Below are 24,123 nucleotides of genomic sequence, written 5' to 3' on the forward strand. Positions count from 1 at the left end.
TTCACAATTGGGTGTGGTGGCTTCTATCAGTCGTGACGGGTGTCGAGCTGAAAATTTGGAAAGCCAAAACCTTTCCTTTAAACTGATCACTGATCTCAAACTGTTTTCATGAAGTTTTCTTGATTAACAAGTGTGCCGACGATTCCATGAACCAATAGGCAAGTAAGACACAGGTTCTTTACATCACGTGTTAGGGGATTAAAGGATAGATTCAATGTAGTCAATTTATCAGTTAAATGTGTTTTTATCACTACACTTGACGAAAAAGATATACCAATCTTATTTCTTTTTTAAAATCTATGCATTGCAGAAATGTACAATTAATAGCAATTAATAGAAGGAAGAGGTCCACATACATTTGCAAATAACGTGATAAAATATAGGCTGCACAATTTTGCAAAGCAAATCAAAATAAATGTATTAGGTCTTGTAAAACTGCTTAATTGGGGAGGCCTCAATCTGATTGTGTTTTGTATACAATCAATAATCAAGGAAGATCGGGGGGCGGGCCCTATCAATTTTCAGCCTATCTATAGGTCTACCGTCAGTAACAAGCGATTAAAGAAGATTATTTCCTAATTGTTTATTATTTATCTCCCAAACACCATGTGAAGGAACTGTGTGTAGTTTGCCATTTACGTGCGCTCGTCGGCGCGCTTGTTACTCGAGGAAACTAATTGAAAACAGGCTGAGAACAATGATTCGTTTAAAGGAAAGGTTTGGCTTCCCGAGTTTTTAGCTCACCCGCTGCCACTGATTTCTAGATCACAGAACAGGCAGGCGACCATATATCTGTCAACCATACTGAAATCACCCGGTAACACTGAAAAAAATCAGCTGAGTCATTTGGTTTCCTGTATTAGCGTATTATAATTTATATTATCATTTATAAATAATTTTTTCTCGAAAATATTATTATCTGTGAGCTTCCTTTTGTATAGGGCTGTGAGTTATTTCTAAGTTCTCTTATTAACACGTAGTTCAATCTTAATTACAATAATTTCTGAAGGCAGTTGTTAAGCAATCGACACATTGTGGTACCTTACACCTTAAGCGCTAGGGCACCAGATTCAATTGATGAACTGCGCTCCTATTGATTACTTGTCACTGATTGGTGACATTAGTTGGTCACTGATTGACCACAGAATGCACTCACCTGGAGCAGGTTGAAAACAGTCCCTGCTTGAGAAATGAAAATCCAGTGACATTACCAGATTTGAGCATTCTGGGCTTAGCTTCAGTTGGGCTTTCATCATTATTGGTCAGGTTCTTTGACTCGCTGCAGCATTTACAATGCCTACAGTGACACCTTGAGGATAGGGATTGAAATACACGTTGAAGGTTTCTGAGGTCAGATTCAGGAAAGGCATTTCTTGTTATTCTTCTGTTGACAGTTTTAGGAAAGATATGTTTTAAATTATGATGATCATATATTGGATTTCATAAAAAGAGAACAGTGGCACGTGGGCATTATGAGCATAGTACTAGGCTATTTGTTTGTTTATATATGGTCTCTGGCAGGGGCGTCTAAGAAAAGAGCTGGTGTCAGTGCAGAATCAGGTGTGTTAGTGTTGGGCTATAATAAAAGCCTGGATAAGTATGGACATACCATGGTCTATGGCAGGGGTCAGCAACCCTGGTCCTGGAGAGCCGCAGGGTGTGCTGGCTTTTGTCTTCAATAGACCCAAGAAACCAGGTGAGGTGAGTTAACTGTGTAATCAACGGCTTTCATTGAACAATTAATGCCAAGTAACAACGAAAGCCAGCACACCCAGCGGCTCTCCAGGACCACTGTTGCCGACCCGTGGTCTATGGAATGACAAACACCGAATTGAGCATTTATAGGAATTTAGAAATCCTGCCTGGAAGGATAGGTTTGGTCATATGAAGAAGAAATGTCTGGTCAGTCTCCCCAGCACTGGTCTTTGAGAGATGCACCATTTTATTGTTTTTGTGGCTTAATTCAAATGATCAATTAAGTCAGTTGATTATACAAGTATCCTTGATCAATATTTGTTGCTTATTTTAAGGATAAAACAAAAATGAACTTGCCAGGCTGGTGCAGTGGGTAGCACTGCTGCTTCACAGCAAGGAGGTCCTGGGTTTGAATCTCGGTCGGCCGGGGCCTCCCCGTGTTCGCGTGGGTTTCCTCCGGGTACTCCGGTTTTCTCCCACAGACCAAAGACATGCAGGTTAGGCTGATTGGAGAGTCTAAATTGCCCATGGGTATGAGTGTGTGAGTGAATGGGGTGTGTGCCCTGCGATGGACTACCGACCTGTCTAGGGCAGAGGTCACCAACCCTTTGTCCTGGAGAGCTACTGGGTCTGCTGGTTTTTGCTGTTACTCTGCACTTAATTAATCAATTAGAGCAGATGATTACACAGCTAACTCACCTCACCTGGTTACCTGGGTCTTAACAGGGTGCTGTTTCTAAGGTGAAAACAAAAACCAGCAGACCCAGTAGCTCTCCAGGACCAGGGTTGGTGACCCCTGGTCTAGGGTGTGTTCCTGCCTTTCGCCAAATGTATGCTGGGATAGGCTCCAGCCCCCCTGTTCAGGATAAGCGGGTTAAGATAATGGATGGATGGATGGATGGATTCTTCAAATTGTGTTTAAGGGATAAAGAACAACAGTAATTGTCTTTACTCTTCAGAAATAAGTGCAATTATCCCATTATTCAGCCCAAGCTAATTATGGAATATATTTATAGCAGAACCCAGCTACTCTGGACATGGACCCATTTCAGTAGACGTAATATCTACAGAATTATTGCGTGAGTTTGACAGTGCAACAGGCTTGTGTTCATTCATGCTTTTCTCTGCCTTTTGTTGCATGCTTCTTTCTTGGAAATTAGGTTTAAATTAGTCTGACTCCTGTTTTATAAAAGTCAAATAGGACCATTACGAATTACGCTTTCCCGGTAACAGGATGTATCAGGATGGGGAAACTCTGTTGTAGGAGATAACAAAAAATGGTAAGAGGTAAAAATGAAGCAAAAAAATTAAGGTAAAAATTTGGGGCATCAACCTCTGTCACCAGTGTTATGTGGTCAGAATAATTCTGCAAATTCAACATATCCTGTTTATATACTGTGGGCCCCAGAATTATTGGCAACCTTGATAAATATACTGTAAACTAAAAAAGAATACAATTATTTTAATTTTCAAACATGTGTAAAGTGTGCATTATTAATGATTCAATCGAACCAACCAAAGTCTTACATTTTTACATTCTCAACTACGTTACATTACACGCATTTAGCAGACACTCTTATCCAGAGCGACACACAACAAAGTGCAGATCGAACACAGAGACAAGTGTGATGAGGACCCTAGAGGACAGTATGGTGTACTAGTGTGACCATATAAATACAATTGGAACCCTTGAGTTCATTACATTCATTTCTATTATCGATTGACTTACATACCTTGTTAAAACACACATGTGCGAGATGGCTTACACAGTATGTATAAAGATACAGGGTGTGTCCCATTAGCCAGAAGGTGCATACGACCACCCATACTACTACTCCCACCCTCCTCCACGCTGTCCCCCGGAAATCGATCTTTGTGGACTCCCTCTCTCCACCGCCCCATTTTCGGAATGTACGAACAAAACTACCTCGACTCCACCCTCCTCCACTTACCCACCTTAGTGTACTACGATGCATGCGCCAGGTAGGTGGAAGTCTTTTCATATTTCTGCATGAGTTCATGTTCATGCCCACATACTTTAAAAACCCAACCCGCAAAATCTGGAACTGTCCAGGACCAGAAAGGGGAGATGGCAAGGAACTTGAATTCCCGCAATTATGCAAAATATTTAGCCAAATTTTTGTGTCGTTATTGTCACACATATCATCATACCCAAAATGCTAAATGCTAAATGTCAGTTTGTTTTTGTGGCTCTTATCCGACAAACAAACTCGGCAATTTAAAACAGGGAAGTGGGTTTATATATCTGTTTGTACATAAAACCAGCATGACTAAATAATCACGGCAGCTACAATTATTTAAGTTGCCTATGTAAACTTTATTCAAGCAACCGTTTCCAAATGACATATTTCATACCAATAAATTTGTTGCCTATGTTACAGTGGGAAATAATAGTTTTAACACTGAATATTGCAAAACAATAGCAGCACGCAAAAGGAGACAGTCCCATGGTGGAGACAGCCACAGAATTATTGGTGTACTCAATCCAGGGGAGCAAGTTTACCCAGGACATGGGAGACTTCTCCACCACACAGCGCAGCATTTTCCCCAGCTCCTGTTTCATGCTCCTCAGTCTGGCCATTGGTCTGGGGTGAAAGCTGGATTGAGTACAGCCTTTTTGGCTTCTTGAGACCAGTACAAAATCTAGACGTTACCGGTGTAGTTCTTTGTGGTTGACAGGTGATGGCCAGCTTGCGACTGCCGTGGTCCATTTCCAATTGGCCTCGGGAAACCACAAATCCCATAAACTGAACTGCAGACCAGTGGAACTCCCACTTTTCTGCTCCGATGAGTAGCTGATTCTCTAATACACAGGTGTCAAACTCCAGTCCTGGAGGGCCGTAGTGTCTGCTGGTTTTTGGGGTGTTCTGGGTTCATTCAAGTCATTGATTGGTTAAAGTATCCACACACCTTGTTCTCAAGGCCTTAATTGGCCTTAATTGGCAGCTGATTGAAGGAAACCACAAAAACCCGCAGACACTGCAGCCCCCTGGGGATTCAGTTTGACACCCCTGCTCTAATAGGAGTCACAGGACTTGTCGGATGTGTTGTACATGTTCTTCTTGAGAGGAGGAGAAGATTAAGATGTCATCCAGATACACAAGCAGAAACTTGGAGATCATGTCCCTCAGGACATTGTTCATCACATTCTGGAACGCAGCTGGAACGTCTGTGAGCTCGAATGGCATCACCAGGTACTCATATTGTCCGCTTGGGGTGTTGAAGGCAGTCTTCCACTCGTTCCCCTCTCTTATACTTACCAGGTGGCAAGCATTACTAAAGTCCAGTTTAGTAAAGAACTTGCAATTCTGGAGCAAGGAGAACGCAGAAGAGATGAGTGGTATGGGGTAGTGATTCTTAACTTTGATGTCTTTTAATCCCCGGTAATCAATGCGATGGTGCAGGTATTTGTTTGTTGTCGCCACAAAAACTAACCCTGCCCCAGTGGGTGAGGACGAGGGACTCGTGAAGGTTAATAACGCTGATATACTTCTCTATTGCTTGTGGTCAAGTGCAGACAGGGAAAAAAGGCCACCTCTGGTTGTAGTGGCCGGTTGCAGGATGATGGCACAGGAGTAAAATGGTGAGGTGGTAAGGAGCTGGCTCGGGACTTTTTGTAGTACATGGACAGCACATTGGACAGGTCAGAGGGTGCCTCCTCAGTGGGCAGAACAGGAGTAGACGAGCCAGAAGCAGAATAGAGGCAGGAAACATGAGAGCCAGGCCTCCAGACTGTGATAGTCCCTTGGGCCTACTCAATCTGTGGGTTATAACATAGTAGCCAGGGTCAGCCCTGAACCACAGGAACATGTGGTAACATCATAACATAGAAGGAGAATTATTTGTCATAATTGTGGTGAGTTAATCTTGAATCTGGTGAGATGAGCCATGATAGAATGCGCCATATGCGCTTCATGGTTCTAGCCTGCAGAGGCTGGCAGAGTGCAAAATTAAATAGAATAATCGGACACAGTTGTCGTGGGCTGAGCAGCTGGCAAACTGGAATATCAGAGGTAAGCAGGCTTGTGGTCGGGGTCACTGGCAAAAGTTTGTACACAGGAAGGCAACCAGAACAGGCAGAGGTACAGAACGTAAGCCAAAACTTGTAAAGCGAAAGCCCAATCAATCCGGTGGCAGCAGATAAAAACTCAAGCAGAAGAATAAAGCAAGAGGCGGTGATTGGGGTACAAGAAACTGGTCAATACACAGAACAGACAGGTAGAAAAAAAACGCTGGAAAGAATTGCAAACACACATTACAATCTGGCAAAGGATAAAGGAAAACGGGGGGAATATATACACAGATGAAATTAGCTGAAATGATGAACAGGTGTGAAAATAGAGAACAGGTAATGAGACGCAGGTGTAACATCTGACAAGATTACAGAAAGAGAACAGGGACAATATTAATTAGTGTCTTGAGGTAAACCGCAATGTCAGATTCGTGTTTTTACAGGTGATTGTAGCCTACCATGCAACTTACAAGCAATTTTGTATCTTTAAATGGCCAGACCACATATCAGATCTGTAATTGGCTATGGGAATATGTGTGGAATAATGATTATGATAGGGCTATTTCCTCAACACAGGATGTCGACTTTGATGACGGTGAAGCCAAAAATCTTGTCCCGATGGTAGGTTCTTCACTCCCCCTCATTTGCTCCTTTGCTCCGCTCGTTAACTCCACTCCTTTGCTCCACATACTTCTACTGGAGTGGAGGAGTGGTAGTGGGAGAGTGGAGTAAAGGAGGGTGGAGTGAAAGATAATGGAATGCAGCCACAGACTGGAACAAGATGGCAGAGCAAACAGCTATGCCATGTCAGCTTACACTTCAAGTCCAATTTATACAACAGTGGTATTGCAGAAAAAAATATATCAGCGCCCCAGCTAAAATTAGATAGTGGTCTTTTAATTTCAACTCTGCAAGTACTATACAATGCTTCTTTTCATGAAAACCTGACCGTTTTTTTTGGTAGCCCACAGGTAGCTAGGTTAACAAATAAAAGTGGAAATATTTTCTTGCTTTTGAGTTTGCTGTTGCTAGCTTGCTTGCTTATTACATGTAGGTTTTATCTTATCATTTAATATAACCTCAGCTAATCCTTATCCTCAATAGTTTGCTAGTTTGAATTCCATGTTACCTGGGTAGCTATAGCTTTCCCAGTTAAACTGGTTAAAATTGGCTTAGTAGGCAGTAGGTAAATACCTAGGCTAGCTAATGTAAACCTCTGCATGTTGGAAATAAAATGCTGTTGTTGTAGCGATAAATATTATCCACATTTTATATTAAATGATACAGCTGATTGGTCAGGATCTTATAACACAGTGCATGTTCTGATTTGATCAAATTTCTAGGCAACATTTTCAGCATTACAATTTTTTAGCTATAGTGTTTAGTGAATTCCATTAAGAACTAATATAGAACCAATATATACAATGTGAAATGTGAATGTTTGGACCCAATTGGAGATACCAAATTAGTGTGTAGCCTGTGTAGTTATCAAGACCACATCTATGGAGATAACAGTGTTCTGCCGACAGTGGGGAAGCAATATTTATATGGGTACCAGGATGAGACCATTACTGACATTGGGGTGGCCCAGAAACTAATGTCTTGTTAATTATTTTTTCTACATTTACATTTTAGTCATTTGGCAGACGCTTTAATCCAAAGCGACTTACAAGTGCAAGCGACTTTCTGCATGGCAAGTCGCTGTAGGCCAAATAGTCCATTTTTTGATCACTCACTCTTATCATATGCTTATGCAGGCAACAGTGACTGCCATGTAGAAGTACACCATGAGGATATATGATATATATAATGTATAATACGCTTTTTTTATGTAACCCTCAATTGATAAAAAACTAAAATCTTGAACGGCTGTTAAAGTTATGCTTTTTTAACTGGTGATAAAGCTCATAAGTTAATTACAATTTCTTAAGATAATTACGCGTAAGACACTTATGTCAAACAAACTTGCAAAAGTAGTATTTTGCGGCTGCTATGATTTAAGGCAAAACTAATTAGCAAATTCATCCAAGTCAAGGGACTTGGCTTGTCTAGACTAATGAGATTGAGTAATGAAATCTCCTTTCGCATACAGCTGTATTGACAGGTATGGTGACCGCTCTTTTGCAAATTCACGAGTTCATGAAACACCACATGATACAGCTCAATGAATTTTGTGAGGTCAACTATGCTACAGACTTTCTCTATGCCTGCTTGGATTTTCCTCTCTTGGATTCTTTTTAATGGGTGTAATTCATGTCTGAGGTCCTCAATGTTGCATTCATAAATAGATGCAAAGGAAAACTGAGCTTAGTCATCACAAAATGTAGCATATGTGACATTTAAGGCTTGAATACCCTTCATTACTTCACAGTTTAGTTTAGAGAACTGTCTGTCGTTCTCAATGAGCATATTATCAAGGACAGGGTAAAATATCCCTACACAAAAAGTGTCCTCATTCTGCTCAGGACACCCACCTATTTCAGACATCACACTATGTCCCTCCTGCCTTTTGTTTTGCATTGATGGTTCTGTGTTGATATTGCATTGTTCAGAAGTATGTACTATTTGGTTCCAGAGCTCTTCAAAGTAGGTTTCATCCCTACAGTGTTTGAGAGTCTGCACAAGAGCTCCAACTAAATACACAGCTAAACCTAAATCTAAAAATTTGGAGACTGGAGAGCATAAGAAAGGCATCTTGCCTCACCAAAAAGCCAGAGTCAGAGTGACCAGAAGTCCTATGAACTGCAGGTCCATTAGAGCTAGCAGGCCTCATGCTTCAACTAACCTATCACCACTATTTTCTTCATCTATTTCTCCAAGGACACAGACAACAGCATGCAGTCTATCAAGAATAGTATGACTAACCTTGTGTTGACAGGTCCACCTTGTGGCACTTAGCTTTTGCAATTCTATTGGTGCCCCATCATACATTTCTTTTTGCTTGTTGAGCCACTGTAGTGAGACCCAGACATAAACATGTATAGTTTTTGCACAAGAGAAAATAAGCCTTTCTGTGACTGTTTTGACAGTGTCAACAAGAAACAGATTAAGGCAATGAGCATTACACCTAGCAGTACAATTCATTCATTCCCATTAATTCCCTCAAAATTATAGCCCCCGACAAGCTTAATCTCTGAAACAGTGTTATTTATATGATTTATATTGTTATTGACTAGGAATTATACACACAGGCATTCCTTGTTTCCCCCTTTTTTATTTTAGTTTTGGCACTTGCTGCTGTGATGTCAGGCAGCAGGACATACCTCTGTTCTACAGGTGATTTAGGTTGGCCTCCTAACTGATGTGGAGGTAGAACATGAACGCAAACAAAGATTGGATTTGGTGAAGACAGTCCGAGAATTTAACTGGCGTAGAAACTCCAGGTTCAGAACGTGGTGATGCCTAGTCGAATTCTGAGGTAACTCCACTGAGAGAAGAGAGAAACGGCGTTGATTCCTTGAAGCAGATGGTATTTATTTGCCAGCTTGTTTGTTTCCACAGTATTCTCGATTTAGATAATGGAATCAATACATTCAAAAAGAGATGTAGTGTTCTCTCTGCCAAGGCAATCTCAAAGCTTACTACCACAATGCAATGCTCTTAGCCACAAGACACATTTTCTAACATTCTGTAGTAATACAAGTGGCCTACTGAGATGGAAATGCTCAATGAAGGAAGTGAATGTAGCCAATGGGAAAAATAGTTATATTTAATATCGCTTCTGCTTTCATGGAAGAGCTGTTTTATCACCAATATCATGTCATATATTTGTATTATTAATAAACAAGTGACAGAAGGTCCAGTTCCACTTGTGTGTTGATAGGCATGGGTCAACCCATATAGTTTCTGCCTTACATACTCCCCCTTAGCTACATCAGGGTCTGGCTAAACCAGACTCATTTGGTCTCATTTGGTCTTCTCCAAAAAACAGGCTTCACAATTATTGGCACCCCTGGTTTAATACTTTGTGGAAACACCCCTAGCAAAGATGAAAGGTTTGGGAACACTTTAAGAAGGATCTTTGACCATTGCTCTACACAGAACTTCTGAGAATAATAAATAATAATAGTTTGTTATTTAGCTGACGCTTTTATCCAAAGGGACTTACAGTTGATCATACCAAGCAGGGAACAATTCCATTGTCCAATCCACAAGTCAATTGTTTGATTACGAATCTAAAATTAGAATTAAAATGAGTACAGAACCAAATCAAGAAGAAATATTTCTATAGATCATGAGCCAGACCCTCACATTTTGGCCATCATGCCCACTTGGAGGGAGGATGTCTCTTAGTGATTTTTTGGATGGTCTCTGTCCCAAGTATTAGAAAATGTATGATAGCATTGCGGCAATGGTAGCTTTCTGGTAGCAATGGATGTGCTATCACTCGTTTTTTCATCCCTCCATCATTCTTTTTTTTCCTAATTTTTTAAATCAGTTTTCAATTAAAACTCATATAAAAACAGCTAAGCAAGGACATACATGTTTATGGATGTAAAGCTTACAATCCTGTCTATCCCACAGTGTTATTTTTGGTACCCTAAACTCAACAGAACATGACATTTCACCTCTTGTGATGTAATAAGGATGCAATTTTAGGAATGCCTCTAGATGAGGCTTAATAACCATTCACTTCACAACTGGTGCCACCAACAGTGGTGTAAGTTGAAAGAACATGATAAGCTTTGAAATTATGTTTGATATTTATATCAGCAGAAAAAACTCTTCATGAGAAGAATTTAAAATTGATGGAATTTTTGGGGACCTGCATTGGAATCTACAGTGCCCTCCATAATGTCTGTCATCCATCATTCATTTAATCCAATAGAACTGTAACAGGAGATTCACAGCATGAATGTGCTGCTGACAAATCTGCAGAAATTGTGTGATGCATTAGTGTCAACATGGAACAGAATCTCAAAGGAATGTTTTCAACATCTTATGGAATCCATGCCACAAAAAATGTGGCTGTTTTGAGGCAAAGGGGGGCCATACCCAGTATTAGTATAGTGTTCCTAATAAAGTGCCCAGTATGACTTCATTACATTCTGCTTTGTTTTTGTACGAGTAAACATGAAACAGTTAATGATGGAGGGATGAGAAAACAAGTGATAGCATATACAGCAGATACCATTGGCTCAATGCTACCATATTTTCTAATACTAGAGATATAGACCATCCAAAAAATCACTATGAGACATCTTCCCTCCAAGTGGGAATTACCACACCCCCTGGCTCACGGACTATGTGGTTAAAGGGCAGATATAAAGTGCAGGGTCCTCATATATCAATGTAATTACGATATATCTCTTACCTGCAGGTGATCAGGGTTATCCACTGAAGGCATGGCTCATGGCCCCTCTGACCAACCCAACGACCGAACAGGAGCGCAATTATAACTGGGCACAGGCTTGCACAAGAGCCACTGTAGAGCTCGTAATTGACCTGCTGAAAGGTCGATGACTTTTCTTGTCTGGCATGGGAGGCACACTGCAGTACCGGCATGAAAATGTTTGCCGCCTTATCATGGCTTACAGTGTGCTCCGTAACTTGGCCATCAAACATGGCATCCCGCTGCAGGAACCCCTGACAGCTCCATGCCAGACCAGAGCATCCACCTCCAAACACTGCAGGAATTTAGGCTAGAGCTAGGATCAGTTATAAGTTTTAAGTAAATCTACCCTTGCAAGGTCTTAAGCTACCTTTAAAAAACGTAAAACAAAGAAAATCTGATTTATTTTGTAGCATGGTTATCACAGGCGGCACGGATGGTGCAGTGGGTAGCACTGCTGCCTCACAGCAAGGAGGTCCTGGGCTCGAATCCCCGTCGGCCGGGGCCTCTCTGTGCGGAGTTTGCATGTTCTCCCCGTGTCTGCGTGGGTTTCCTCCGGGTACTCCGGTTTCCTCCCACAGTCCAAAGACATGCAGGTTAGGCTGATTGGAGAGTCTAAATTGCCCGTAGGTATGAGTGTGTGAGTGAATGGTGTGTGTGCCCTGTGATGGACTGGCGACCTGTCCAGGGTGTATTCCTGCCTTTCGCCCAATGTATGCTGGGATAGGCTCCAGCCCCCCTGCGACCCTGATCAGGATAAGCGGGTTCAGATAATGGATGGATGGATGGATGGTTATCACAATGACTCAACTGAAGCGTAAAATATTGGTTTTTATGAACCATTTGGGTTGCACAGGCAGCAATTTGTTTCAGTGACTCATTTATTTCCATTAATACATTGCAAATGTCTGTCAGCTTGTCCTAAATTTCAATTATTGTGTGTCTTGCAGATTTTGTAGAACTGCGTCAGTCAACACCCTTCGCTCCCGGCGCGCCAAAGGGGGTCTAGACGTTCCCTGCTCCTCCTGGGTGACCACGGGACTGGGCAACTCCGCTGAGTTGTCTGTCAAATTTATTTACATTTGTCAAATTTGTTTACAACGAAAGTGATTTGTACTGTCAATTTGTTTTTTCGATGGCCCAGCGCGATGTGAATGTTGAGGTCGCTGTCTCCATGTGCTAGAACACCATACAGCGCTGTATCACCAATGACGCTAGCAATCAGTGTGTTCAAAGTGGAGAGTGTATTTCAAAACTCCCTTCTCACCAGACAGTTTGACAGCAAACAATTTTTTTTTAACTTCTGATATTCATCTCTGTTCAGAAGATTCAGAATTAACGGAATCTGTCACTTGCTCCCATACAGCAGTTTTTCTTTTATTGGTTATCCCTACACCAAGTGAACCAGTACATTTTGTTTTGATTCTACTTAAGTGACAAGAACATCACTCTGTCATGTTTCTTTTTTTCTTCTTTTTCGGCCATTATTCCAGTGAGATAACATGCATGTTTTTATGCAGGCTTTAAAGGACTGCTTTCAGATATAATTCTGAAATTCTAATCAATAGAACATCACTTATTTCTGAGAGATCTAAAAGAGATGCAATCTGCTGGGGCATTAGATATCCTAGTCTTTGCCCATGCAGCATCTCTTTGTCAAAGTGAGGTTGATATGGTATCTGAAAACCAGGGATTATCTCTTCCTCTGATCCTGTACTTTATGACAGGGGAATGCTTGTCACATATAGAGATAAATGTAATCTTAAAGTAGTCCCAGCAGCATCAACATCATGCAGAAAAGCTTGCTCTTCAAAGTTCTTAAAATGTATTTAAAATATAAAATGTGGTTTATACACGCAATTGCACAATGATCAATCTCAATGGCCTTGTAATTGTGTGGACAATTTTTCAAAATAATATCCAATAGTATGGAATTTTGCAGCACTTTAGGGTTGGGTCGAGTTGGGGCAGAAATCAGTTGTGTAATATTCAAGGGATTACATATGTCTTTAAAAGGTTCCGAGGCCGACACCAGCTAGTCCAAGTCCCTGAAAAGAATAAACTCTGGGTGGTTCAATTTGTGTAGGATATCTGAGAGAGAGGAGAGAACATCACTTATCATGTCCATTAAAAAAAATCCATGGGAGTCAACCATGAGTGCATACAATCAGTTGGGCCAGGTTTGGATGCACATTTCCTGACAATAGTAAAAGCATGATGTATGTCAAGTCTTTACTGTGAGGGGAGTGCACTCTGTTTCCTGACTGAATCGTGCTTCTTGCAAGGTGAGCAGATCATGTAACAGTTTAAGTGTTTGGAAGTTTGGAAGAGTGGTGTTCTGTGGTCATTCTTAAGTTTGTTGTTTTGTGTGTTGAGAAATTATCTTAGCATCCATCTGTCCCTGTTTCTGAGCTTCTTCTTATACCTATTGTTATTTGCTGATGCTGTTTGTTTGTGGTTGGCATATGTCGCCAGAACATTTGACACTGTCCTTACCTCATTAAATATTTTTGCAGTTTTTGTGACCAATGTGCCTGCAATTCAGGAACTGACTACTTGGCCACTTGGAGATCTTGTATGGTTCATGCATACTGCTAATTGGCATTCAACTTAATATGACTTGCCTGTGTGGCTGCCCTTGTAATTTTATTTAGCTACTTTTAGGCCTTTCTCTTGGGGTGTTTCTATTATTTTGTGTGGGTGTGTGTGTGTGGGGAGGTTCCCTGTGTGTGTGTGTTCCCTGTGTGTGTGTGTGTGTGTGTGTGTGTGTGTGTGTACGTGCGCGTGCATTTGTGTTGAAGCTGGCAATGCCCAATTCATCTTAATTGTTCCTTGGGTGGAGAATGAGGTGAAATGCAATTCATCATTCCTATAGTCAGGGTGGTTTCAATAAGTAACAAATGTTGAGTGGAAAACGTGCAACAATAGTATAGGTTTAACATACAATCAGTGAGCACTTTATTATTCTTAAACATTTGACATCTTGTAGGCTGTGTACATCCTTGTATAATCAACATAACTCAAAGTAAGGTTGAGGTAAGGTTTCTCAATGAATGTATAGCAGACAAATGACCATAGATAGGTCAAGCTTTTTATTTGGAGTAACTTGCATTCACATATCTACACCTTATAATCAGCTGACCTCACTGATGTTGCACTACTCATTGTTTTGTTTCCTGACCACCAGATGTCGCTGTTGAATCTAGTTTTGAGCCCCAGATTTAACTTGAGAAGTTATTACCGCATTAAGGGCATGATTTACTAAGACCTTTTAACAAACGCTAAACTAATAATACAACCAATAGTTGGTGTGAAAAGAACACCATGACTAATCATACGTCATGATATTGGTTTTGCACATGCTAGCTTTTAGTAAATCAGGCCCAAAATGTATCGGTTCTTCTGAAACTTTGCCTATACAGATGGGACTTTTGTTTCTAGATGAGGCCGCACAAGGGCTGCACAAAACACCTGTCATAATTTTCAATGTGAAATTATATCAGTTGGTCTATCATCATTAGTGTGCTGCCAATCTCCACTTGACTCCAAAGTCCACCAGCTAGACTACACAATCAGTAATCAGAGAAGTCGACATGATCTGCAGCTGCCTAAGAGTGCATATGACTGAGTATAAACTGTACTGTGAAGTATCTGTCATTAGCCAGTAATAATCAAACTGGATTTATTTGTCTTAAATTATGCATTGCAGAATCGATCTTGGCTTGATATACTAGAGATGATACGGATAATAGGTTTATAATTGCTTACAAGTGGGGGGTTACAATTTGATTCAATTTGAACCTTTTATTGCTGTCATACATATATGAAGGCTATTATAGTGCAACATTTGCTTGTAATGAATTAGTGCAATTTATATTTTTTTAATGTAAAATTAAGATTAATAGTGAATATGAATTGATTTTTAAAAAGACACATTTAAAATAAAAATATTTAAGGCATAAGGCGATATAAGGCAATGTTAAAGACATCAGGGGAGAGAGAAAAATGTAAACCATACAAAGCAAACAAACATAATGGAACTTTTTAGTTTGCTTTGTATGGTTTACATTTTTCTCTCTCCCCTGGTGTCTTTAACATTGCCTTATATCGCCTCCACTCTATATGTCAATTTTTCCTTACTTCGAACCCAATAGAGTTCAAAAGTGGCAGCAGTATTAAAATGTACATGTTTTCTTGTTCTTCTTATAGTTAGTTTGAATAAAAAAACAACAAATGTTGTTCCAATCAGTCACTAATTCAATGTTTAAGAAAGGTCATGAAATCTCTTAGTGCAACTAAAATGTACAGGTAATCATTTCTTCAGAAATTCTGTCTGGGGTAATATTTGCATCTTCTCAAATAGTTGTATTTCCTTTCCTTGACATTAACACTCCTTTGGACATTTCCTTCACAAGTTAAATGGTGAAAAGGTTTGTCAAATCCCACATGAATTATGGTCCTTAAAAATGTGTTCTCTCAGCAAATTACACAAGTGAAAACAGGAATGGGCATTCCGTTGGGAACACCCATGTTAGCTAGCTGCTAAACCTCATTGGGAAGAGCTAGCTGCTAAACCTCATTGGGAAGAGCTAGACCTCATTGGGAAGAGCTAAACCTCATTGGGAGAAGCTAGATGGACATTGCTGCATGTTTTCAGCCCTCAGAGCTCTCTAATTTATATCTCAACTGTTTTGTTTGCCACTCTCATCAGTATCGTTGTTTTTTTTATTATTATTTTTTTTTTTACCAAGTCAGTTTTGTTTTCTTGAACCCAGTCACAGGGAATAGAATAGCCACTAAGAAATTGTGATTTTGTAGCTCATTGTATATATATATATATATATATATATATATATATATATATATATATATTTTACTTTAGCCTCTCTTAATCTTACAATACTGAACCGGTTGACGCTCTGATATGAGGTCAAAACTTGTGCTTTGTTAATACACCGCTGTTCAGTAAAGTCCGACCAATCATGCGTAGGTGGAGGCCTGACTCGAGCCGAAGCAACCGTTGACCTATAACACATCACAGCTTAAAGCTTGCTAGAACCATTAAGATTGCACGGCACTAATCTCACAAACTGCAATTTTCGGAGATAGCATACCCATGGTCAAAACCAATGTGTTATACCATCATAGTTACCCAGCAAGCTTGCACTCAAGTAAGCTCATCAGAAATAGTCACCCAGCAAACTTGCACTCAAGTAAGCGCAACAGAAATTAGAAGGAATATTTATCTAAACACAAAATCCAACAGAGATAGGCTACTGTTATTTCTCTGTTTAAACCATGCTAGAAAAATGATGGCTAGCTAGGCAGCAAAAGTGATGACAATTGCTACCTAATTTTACCTTAAGTTATATACTGAGTGATTGTCACATGAATCCACTGGAACGTAATGCAAATAACCACACATTACAACAGTGGTATGCAGAAGAGCATCTCTGAACACACAACACATCATAACTCTAAGTGGATAGGCTACAGCAGTAGAAGTCTAAAAAATAAGTCTAATAAATACCTAATAAAGTGCTCACTGAGTGTATATAGCTGACACTCTAGCTAACAGCTGATTGTCTAGATGTTAGCAACCTTTAATTCTATTAAATGTAGTAAGGTGACATAAATAATGTTGGGCATTACCTCCTGTATTACAATAATTCATAAAATTGTAATAGCCTACAGGAGGCATGTCCTGTAGTTTAATATAATGACTGTATCACAATCGATCAAATTCAGCTTGTGAGAAGTGGCTCAGCTCAGATAACCTAAAGGTTCTCACCACTTTAAAATACTATATAGTCGAGAAATTCGAATATCGAGGTTCGTGTGCATTCTTGCGCGTTACGCATTTTATTTTATTTTTTTCATAATTCAACCGCGAAATGTGTCGACCTGAACCATGAGTTGTGAACGCCTGAACTTTATGTAGTTGGACCGTCTGACATCAAACTGGGGATTTGTACAGGCTATTCCAATTTGCATTATGTATTTGGACACACTCCTTGGCCCGTCTCGTCAAGAGAACATCCATTCTACGCTCATAGATTGAGCGTGTTAATGAAATGCGCTACTGTAGGCTCTAGCAAGGAGTGATCATATGTGGGCAGGCTCCAGGGCGCTTTACCACATGTGACAGGACCGAGCCGGTTTATGAGAAATTTATAACGACTCCACTGTTCGAGATACTCATTATCACAAGAACATAGGCAGATAAACAACGAAAGATGGACATTAAGGACCAAGGAGCTCAAATGGAGCCGCTTCTGCCAACGGTAAGAACCTAATTTCATTACTTGAACATCTTTGCCGCTGTGGTCCATATCTGTTTTCGGTTTTGTGCCGAGAGAAATTCAAGCTGCAGTGGGCTCGTCAACGGCGTTTTTCAAAATAAATAAGCGAAACATTTCCAACCAGAGAACAAATAACGCGCCGTGTATCAACAAAATAAATGTCCGTATTGATGTAATAAATGACCGTTCGTCATGACTATGTGTAGCTTTGCCTATATTTGCGTTAATTACTGTCACCTGTGGAAAAACAAATACTTGACGTTGATCTTGACCATGTAAAAAGTCACGTTTGATAAACTGAGAAAAAACTGCCTCAAAACGATGTTGCCTATATTTAAAATTATTATTATTCATTTTACATATGTATCCGGTAGATAGCCTACACGAGAAGCCCACATTCATTCGTTATGCGTACTGCTTTCACTGTCATTTGCATATTTTATTGGTTTTCATCTCCTACGTCGTAATAATACCCCGGGAACGTTCCAGTACATATTATGAACTTGTTTCTGGAACATAACAATCGAAGTATGTGGATAATCAGTTACTCTTGTGTCAGCAATAGTATACTGTACCTGTAAACGTTTGTGTACCCAAAACGTTACGTTGTAAAGATCTACAATTCAGTATCTGCAAACACTTTTATTTCCGCCTTTTTGTTAAGCTTATAATAGGAATAAGTAAATAAATATACACACGTGTATTAGTATTTTTTGCTATTATTGTACACCCTGCTGCTTATCCTTATCCTGTCATAAAACATGCTGCAAATTACTGCACACAAATAAATGCATCCCACAGATTTTGTGTAGAAGTTGACTAAAGCTGTGAACTCCACCCTGTCCCCTGGCCATACGTCAGTACCCAGCACAGTGTCCTTTGCACTTGTGTTGGGGCTTAACTTAATCTTGTATGCTTGGCAGAATTCTGAACATAGGCATGAGGTTATCCAAATTCTGTGAACCTCCCAGTATGACCTGTGTCACCTAGTGGCCTCTCCCCTTCCATAAAGAGGCTGTAACTTAGGATACTGTTCTTGCAACTTGTTTCATGCCTCCACTGGATAAAAAAATATGTATTTAAGAGAGCATAGTGGCCTTGCGGATAGATGCCGGTGTTTCCCCTGCTCTTTTGGGCTCATAGAGCATCTGTGACAAAGCCTGGATGTCTCACTCTCCCTCCATCTCGCTCTCTCATACAGAGAGGGCCACAAACTAGACTGCCAGTACCTGCTGTGCCACAAGCAGCTTGGCACATGTTGTTGGGATGGAATGGATCAGTTCTGCAGGGGTTAATGGTCTACTTTCTGGTTCTGAGCATGTAACTGTTCGATACAGGTAATTGCTCATAGAGGCTGTGCTGTATTGTACTGTGCTATACTGTACATGGGGCACTTACTGCCTACAGTGGTTTGTGAGTGAAAAGAATGGTGGAATGTTACAAATTTCAAGGACTGCTTAAAATGCAGACTTGTTGTACAACAAAGGAATTAGCATTTCTTATGAAGGTGGGAATGTAGTTTCAGGATAAGGAAAACTGGGCCAGGGCTTGTGACCAAAAGCTTGCCAGTTTTATTCCCATGATGGATGCTGCTGTTGTACCCTTGAATAATGTACTTGACCGGAATTGCTTCAGTGTACAGTACCGGGGAATTTCTTTTTCAAAGAAATATGCAGGGATGTTTCTTGTAAACACCTCCAAAGTTCAATCATAGAAGTTGGTTACATGATCTGCTTCTCTTGATCCAAGTGATTCCAAACACATTAAAAGATGCGGAGGTCTGTACTTTAGGGTGGCCAGAACACCAGCAGCTTGACCTTTTTAGCATGTTTGGAGTCATTATCTTGCTGGATAATGAATTTTCTCCCAATAAATCAGGGATATTGCATGATATGTTAACATTTGTTTGTATTTATCAGCAATTCATCCATCCATCCATCCATTATCTGAACCCGCTTATCCTGATCAGGGTCGCAGGGGGGCTGGAGCCTATCCCAGCATACATTGGGCGAAAGGCAGGAATACACCCTGGACAGGTCGCCAGTCTATCACAGGGCACACACACCATTCACTCACACACTCATACCTATGGACAATTTAGACTCTCCAATCAGCCTAACGTGCATGTCTTTGGACTGTGGGAGGAAACCGGAGTACCCAGAGGAAACCCACGCAGACACGGGGAGAACATGCAAACTCCACACAGAGAGGCCCCGGCCGACGGGGATTCGAACCCAGGACCTCCTTGCTGTGAGGCGGCAGTGCTACCCACTGCACCATCCGTGCCGCCTTCAGCAATTCATGATGTCTTCAATAAAAAACAACTCAACAACCCCGAACTTGCACTCATACTCCACCATGCTAGACTGATGGTTGTAATGTCATTGACAATTTTGGTAACAACTTTTGTTGGGAGGACACAGCTTTAACTTGGAAGGATGGAAGAATTGTGATAGTAGGCTTTACAAAAGTAGAGTGGGAAAATACTATTATATGTAGTGGAGGAAGCCGCTCTGTATTTTCTGTTAAATATACACTCAGTGATCACTTTATTAGATGTACACCAGCTTGTTATGCAAATATTTAGCTAAATGCATAAAAGCATGCAGATGTGGTCCAGAGGTTCAGCTCTTTTTCAGACCAAATGTCAGAATGGGGAAGAAATGTGACCTAAGTGACTTTGACCATGGAATGATTGTTGGTGCCAGACAGGGTGGTTTCAGTATCTCAGAAACTGCTGATCTCCTGGGATTTTCATGCACAACAGTCTCTAGAGTTTGCAGACATTTGTAATTCGAAAAACAAAAAACATCCAGTGTGCAGCAGTTCTGTGGGCAAAAACCAAAAAAAGATTTTTATTTGTCATCATCATAAATACTCAGTGAGGTCCAGCTGGTCTTCTCATGGCTAATGTTTCTCATTAATTGTGTGCTGATGATAGAGAGAAGCAACACTGTTGTGCTTCTGGGGACCAGTTGTCTCCTTAATTATACGACACATGTGGCTAATGCAATGAGAACAATGTTGAAGCAATAAGTCCTGAAAATACTTTTCACAGGCTCAAATAAACACAGAAGACACATGCTGCTTATTACACCGCAAGAAAATGAGAGATGGATGACCTGAAAGCACCTTCAGGGGAAAACCAAGCATCTTCACACGTTTCAGCAGTCAGATCTGATTTAGCACGTTAGCGAGCACTATAGCTGCATGGATGAGACCACATTCTACCAACCAGCTCAAACCAGAGTTAGAATATCAGCTTGGTGTTTGACCACTGATGATGACACGGCTCTAATCACTTCCTCAGAGATTCATTATCCGTTTGCTTGACAGAAAAGAAGATTTTGGTTAAAACCGTCAGACACATCCTAGCATACTGATTGAGAGGCAGGAAAGACTGCTCCATTCTAGGGCTTAATGCAGTGTAATATAATGCTCTGTGTAATTCTCTGGGTTCTGCAAAGTTATGCAAAGTGATGAGTAATCGCTGCTTCTCCCACACTCAGCCTGACACTGCATGAAGAAAATATATATATTTTTTGCTCATGAATCATTGAATGCCAGTCTCCACTAGGGCTGTGTCAGGACCAGAATCTGCATACCTAATTAAATGGTTATATACAGTATACTGTATTTGAATAAGAAACCGTTATTGACCATGTTTTGACCATGTTGTTCTATTTTCAGGTACTCTCTCCTGGGGTGGGTAGAAATGTGGTGAGTTTGAGCTTTGGCCTTTTTTTCCTATTCAAATAAAAGTACACAAATAAAACATTAAAACAATCACACTGGAATTTTGGATCACCTGACATACATTTGAAATGTACACCACTGGCTATTTAGATAACATGTCTTGGATTTTAACTGTAGATCATGTAATCACATCTAGTCTTTTATTGAATTTCCAATTGACCACAATGACCCTCTCAGTAGTACACACCATTAAGAATAAATGTCACATATTCCTATTTCAGGACTTTTAATCAGTCCCATCACCTAACATTTCACTTTCTGTAATGTGCTTTATATGGCCCTATATGTTTAATTTGATTAATGTTTAGGCTGAGGGGGGAAATCATTGGAGTCAATCTACAATTATGGACACCTGGCCACAGACACTATACCATTTGTGAAATTCAAAGACATAGCATGCTTTGCAGCTTGTTTGCAGTATCCTTTTAAAGCTATAATGTAAGACAGGGTGGTATCAGCATCATTCTCTATGGGAAGTAAAATGTTGATTTTGGATATCTGCCCAGAATTATCAAATTGTGCATCCCTACTGAAATGCTTTTTTAATTACAAATTATCCACTTTGCAAAGAGTAATCCAATACTTTATTCAATATTTTGAAAGGAGGGAGAGATTTAGTGCATTAAAAATAAGCAAAGAGTTTTTCTTTGCTTTATAAGAAAGATATTGATGATACCAAGGAGAAGTTTACAAATATGCCAAGAATGCCAGAATGCTTTGGAGCATTGCTAAGTCATAAGAAATGCAATGACTGAGAATTACGGCAGGCTTTATTGGAATATACCATAAACAGGCTTCAATTAATGGTCTGTGTGTTAAATTGTTCGGAATGCAAGTAAGCCATTGTCTGTTGGAGACTGGTGTCTCTACTGTTTCTCATTTCTGTGGGTACAACTTGGCTACTGGTTTTAAAAATGCCTGTATATTGTTTTTCACAGTTGTTTAAGAAAATGCTTTAAACTGGAGAATAATTATGATAAAATACTAGGAGAACAGAACATGTATTTATGACAGTACATTGGTAACCAACAGGTACATTACATATCTACTCATGCCAGTGCCTTTGTGATGCTGCAATGAACTCCCACATGTCGTATGTTTTAGCTGATCGAGCTGTGGAATATTTGTTAGGTTTTATACACGCACTTGCTTTGAGCCTACTCCAAATGCTGCACAAATTTTTCTAATAAAATGTTACTGATATCATCTCATTGTCCCTGGTGCTTAAAACAGAGGGGAGATTATTTATAAACCTTTGACAGGTATTTACATCACTAAAAACTGAACAAATGTCAAAAGATTGGAAGCAAGATAATATAATGTCAGAATGGGTACCATACTGATCCAGGAAACTATGGGACTGAGTTCAACAATTTCATGTCGAATCTTGGAATCTATCATTAGGGACAGTGTGGATTAAAAAGAAAATATCTAGAGACTTGTTTTTGCAGGGGGAGATCATGGGTAACAAACATCCTAGGTTAGCAGTCATCTTTATAGGAATGCTGCAAGGTAGTAACAAAATAGTTACAGTGGTGTGAAAAAGTGTTCCTGATTTCTTATTTTTTTGCATGTTTGTCACACTTAAATGTTTCAGATCATCAAACAAATTTAAATATTATTCAAAGACAACACAAGTAAACACAAAATGCAGTTTTTAAATGAAGGTTTTTATTATTAAGGGAGAAAAAAAATCCAAACCTACATGGCCCTGTGTGAAAAAGTGATTGCCCCCTAAACCTAATAACTGGTTGGGCCACCCTTAGCAGCAACCATGCAATCAAGCGTTTGCGATAACTTGCAATGAGTCTCTTACAGCGCTGTGGAGGAATTTTGGCCCACTCATCTTTGCAGAATTGTTGTAATTCAGCCACATTGGAGGGTTTGAGCATGAACCGCCTTTTTAAGGTCATGCCACAGCATCTCAATAGGATTCAGGTCAGGACTTTGACTAGGCCACTCCAAAGTCTTCATTTTGTTTTTCTTCAGCCATTCAGAGGTGGACTTGCTGGTGTGTTTTGGATCATTGTCCTGCTGCAGAACCCAAGTTCGTTTCAGCTTGAGGTCACGAACAGATGGCCAGACATTCTCCTTCAGGATTTTTTGGTAGACAGCAGAATTCATGGTTCCATTTATCACGGCAAGTCTTCCAGGTCCTGAAGCAGCAAAACAGCCCCAGACCATCACACTACCACCACCATATTTTACTGTTGGTATGATGTTCTTTTTCTGAAATGCAGTGTTACTTTTACGCCAGATGTAATGGGACACACACCTTCCAAAAAGTTCAACTTTTGTCTCGTCCGACCACAGAGTATTTTCCCAAAAGTCTTGGGGATCATCAAGATGTTTTCTGGCAAAATTGAGATGAGCCTTAATGTTCTTTTTGCTCAGCAGTGGTTTTTGTCTTGGAACTCTGCCATGCAGGCCATTTTTGCCCAGCCTCTTTCTTATGGTGGAGTCATGAACACTGACCTTAACTGACGCAAGTGAGGCCTGCAGTTCTTTGGATGTTGTTGTGGGGTCTTTTGTGACCTCTTGGATGAGTCGTCGCTGCGCTCTTGGGGTAATTTTGGTCGGCCAGCCACTCCTGGGAACACCACTGTTCCATGTTTTTCGCCATTTGTGGATAATGGCTCTCACTGTGGTTCGCTGGGGTCCCAAAGCTTTATAAATGGCTTTATAACCTTTTCCAGACTGATAGATCTCAATTACTTTCTTTCTCATTTGTTCCTGAATTTCTTTAGATCTCGGCATGATGTCTAGCTTTTGAGGATCATTTGGTCTACTTCACTTTGTCAGGCAGGTCCTATTTAAGTGATTTCTTGATTGAGAACAGGTATGGCAGTAATCAGGCCTGGGTGTGGCTAGAGAAATTGAACTCAGGTTTGATAAACCACAGTTAAGTTAGAGTTTAGTCATACTATATGCATGGACTATATATACATAGCACTGTGCAATTGATGCTTCTCATTCACCCATTCATACACACTCTGCTTACTTCC

At 40.3% G+C, this 24,123-nt stretch overlaps 1 protein-coding gene and 1 long non-coding RNA gene across 3 annotated transcripts in view; both read left to right on the plus strand.

The window, feature by feature from the left end:
- Positions 1-4,722: 4,722 nt before the first annotated feature.
- LOC133123110 (uncharacterized) lies at positions 4,723-13,578 on the plus strand. Its single transcript, XR_009708198.1, has 2 exons — positions 4,723-4,910; positions 12,011-13,578. It is a non-coding gene; the product is annotated as an uncharacterized LOC133123110 (long non-coding RNA).
- A 3,631-nt stretch (positions 13,579-17,209) lies between these two features.
- Positions 17,210-24,123, plus strand: part of LOC133125038 (sodium-driven chloride bicarbonate exchanger-like) — a 98,049-nt gene continuing 91,135 nt past the window's right edge. For both annotated transcript variants that reach the window (XM_061236732.1, XM_061236731.1), the window contains exons 1-2: positions 17,210-17,344; positions 21,053-21,082. In XM_061236732.1, the coding sequence (XP_061092716.1) occupies positions 17,297-17,344; positions 21,053-21,082 (78 nt within the window). In that variant the 5' untranslated portion in view covers positions 17,210-17,296. The remainder of the gene's footprint in view (positions 17,345-21,052; positions 21,083-24,123) is intronic.

This window comes from Conger conger, chromosome 3 (genome assembly GCF_963514075.1).
Source record: "Conger conger chromosome 3, fConCon1.1, whole genome shotgun sequence".
NCBI lineage: Eukaryota > Metazoa > Chordata > Actinopteri > Anguilliformes > Congridae > Conger > Conger conger.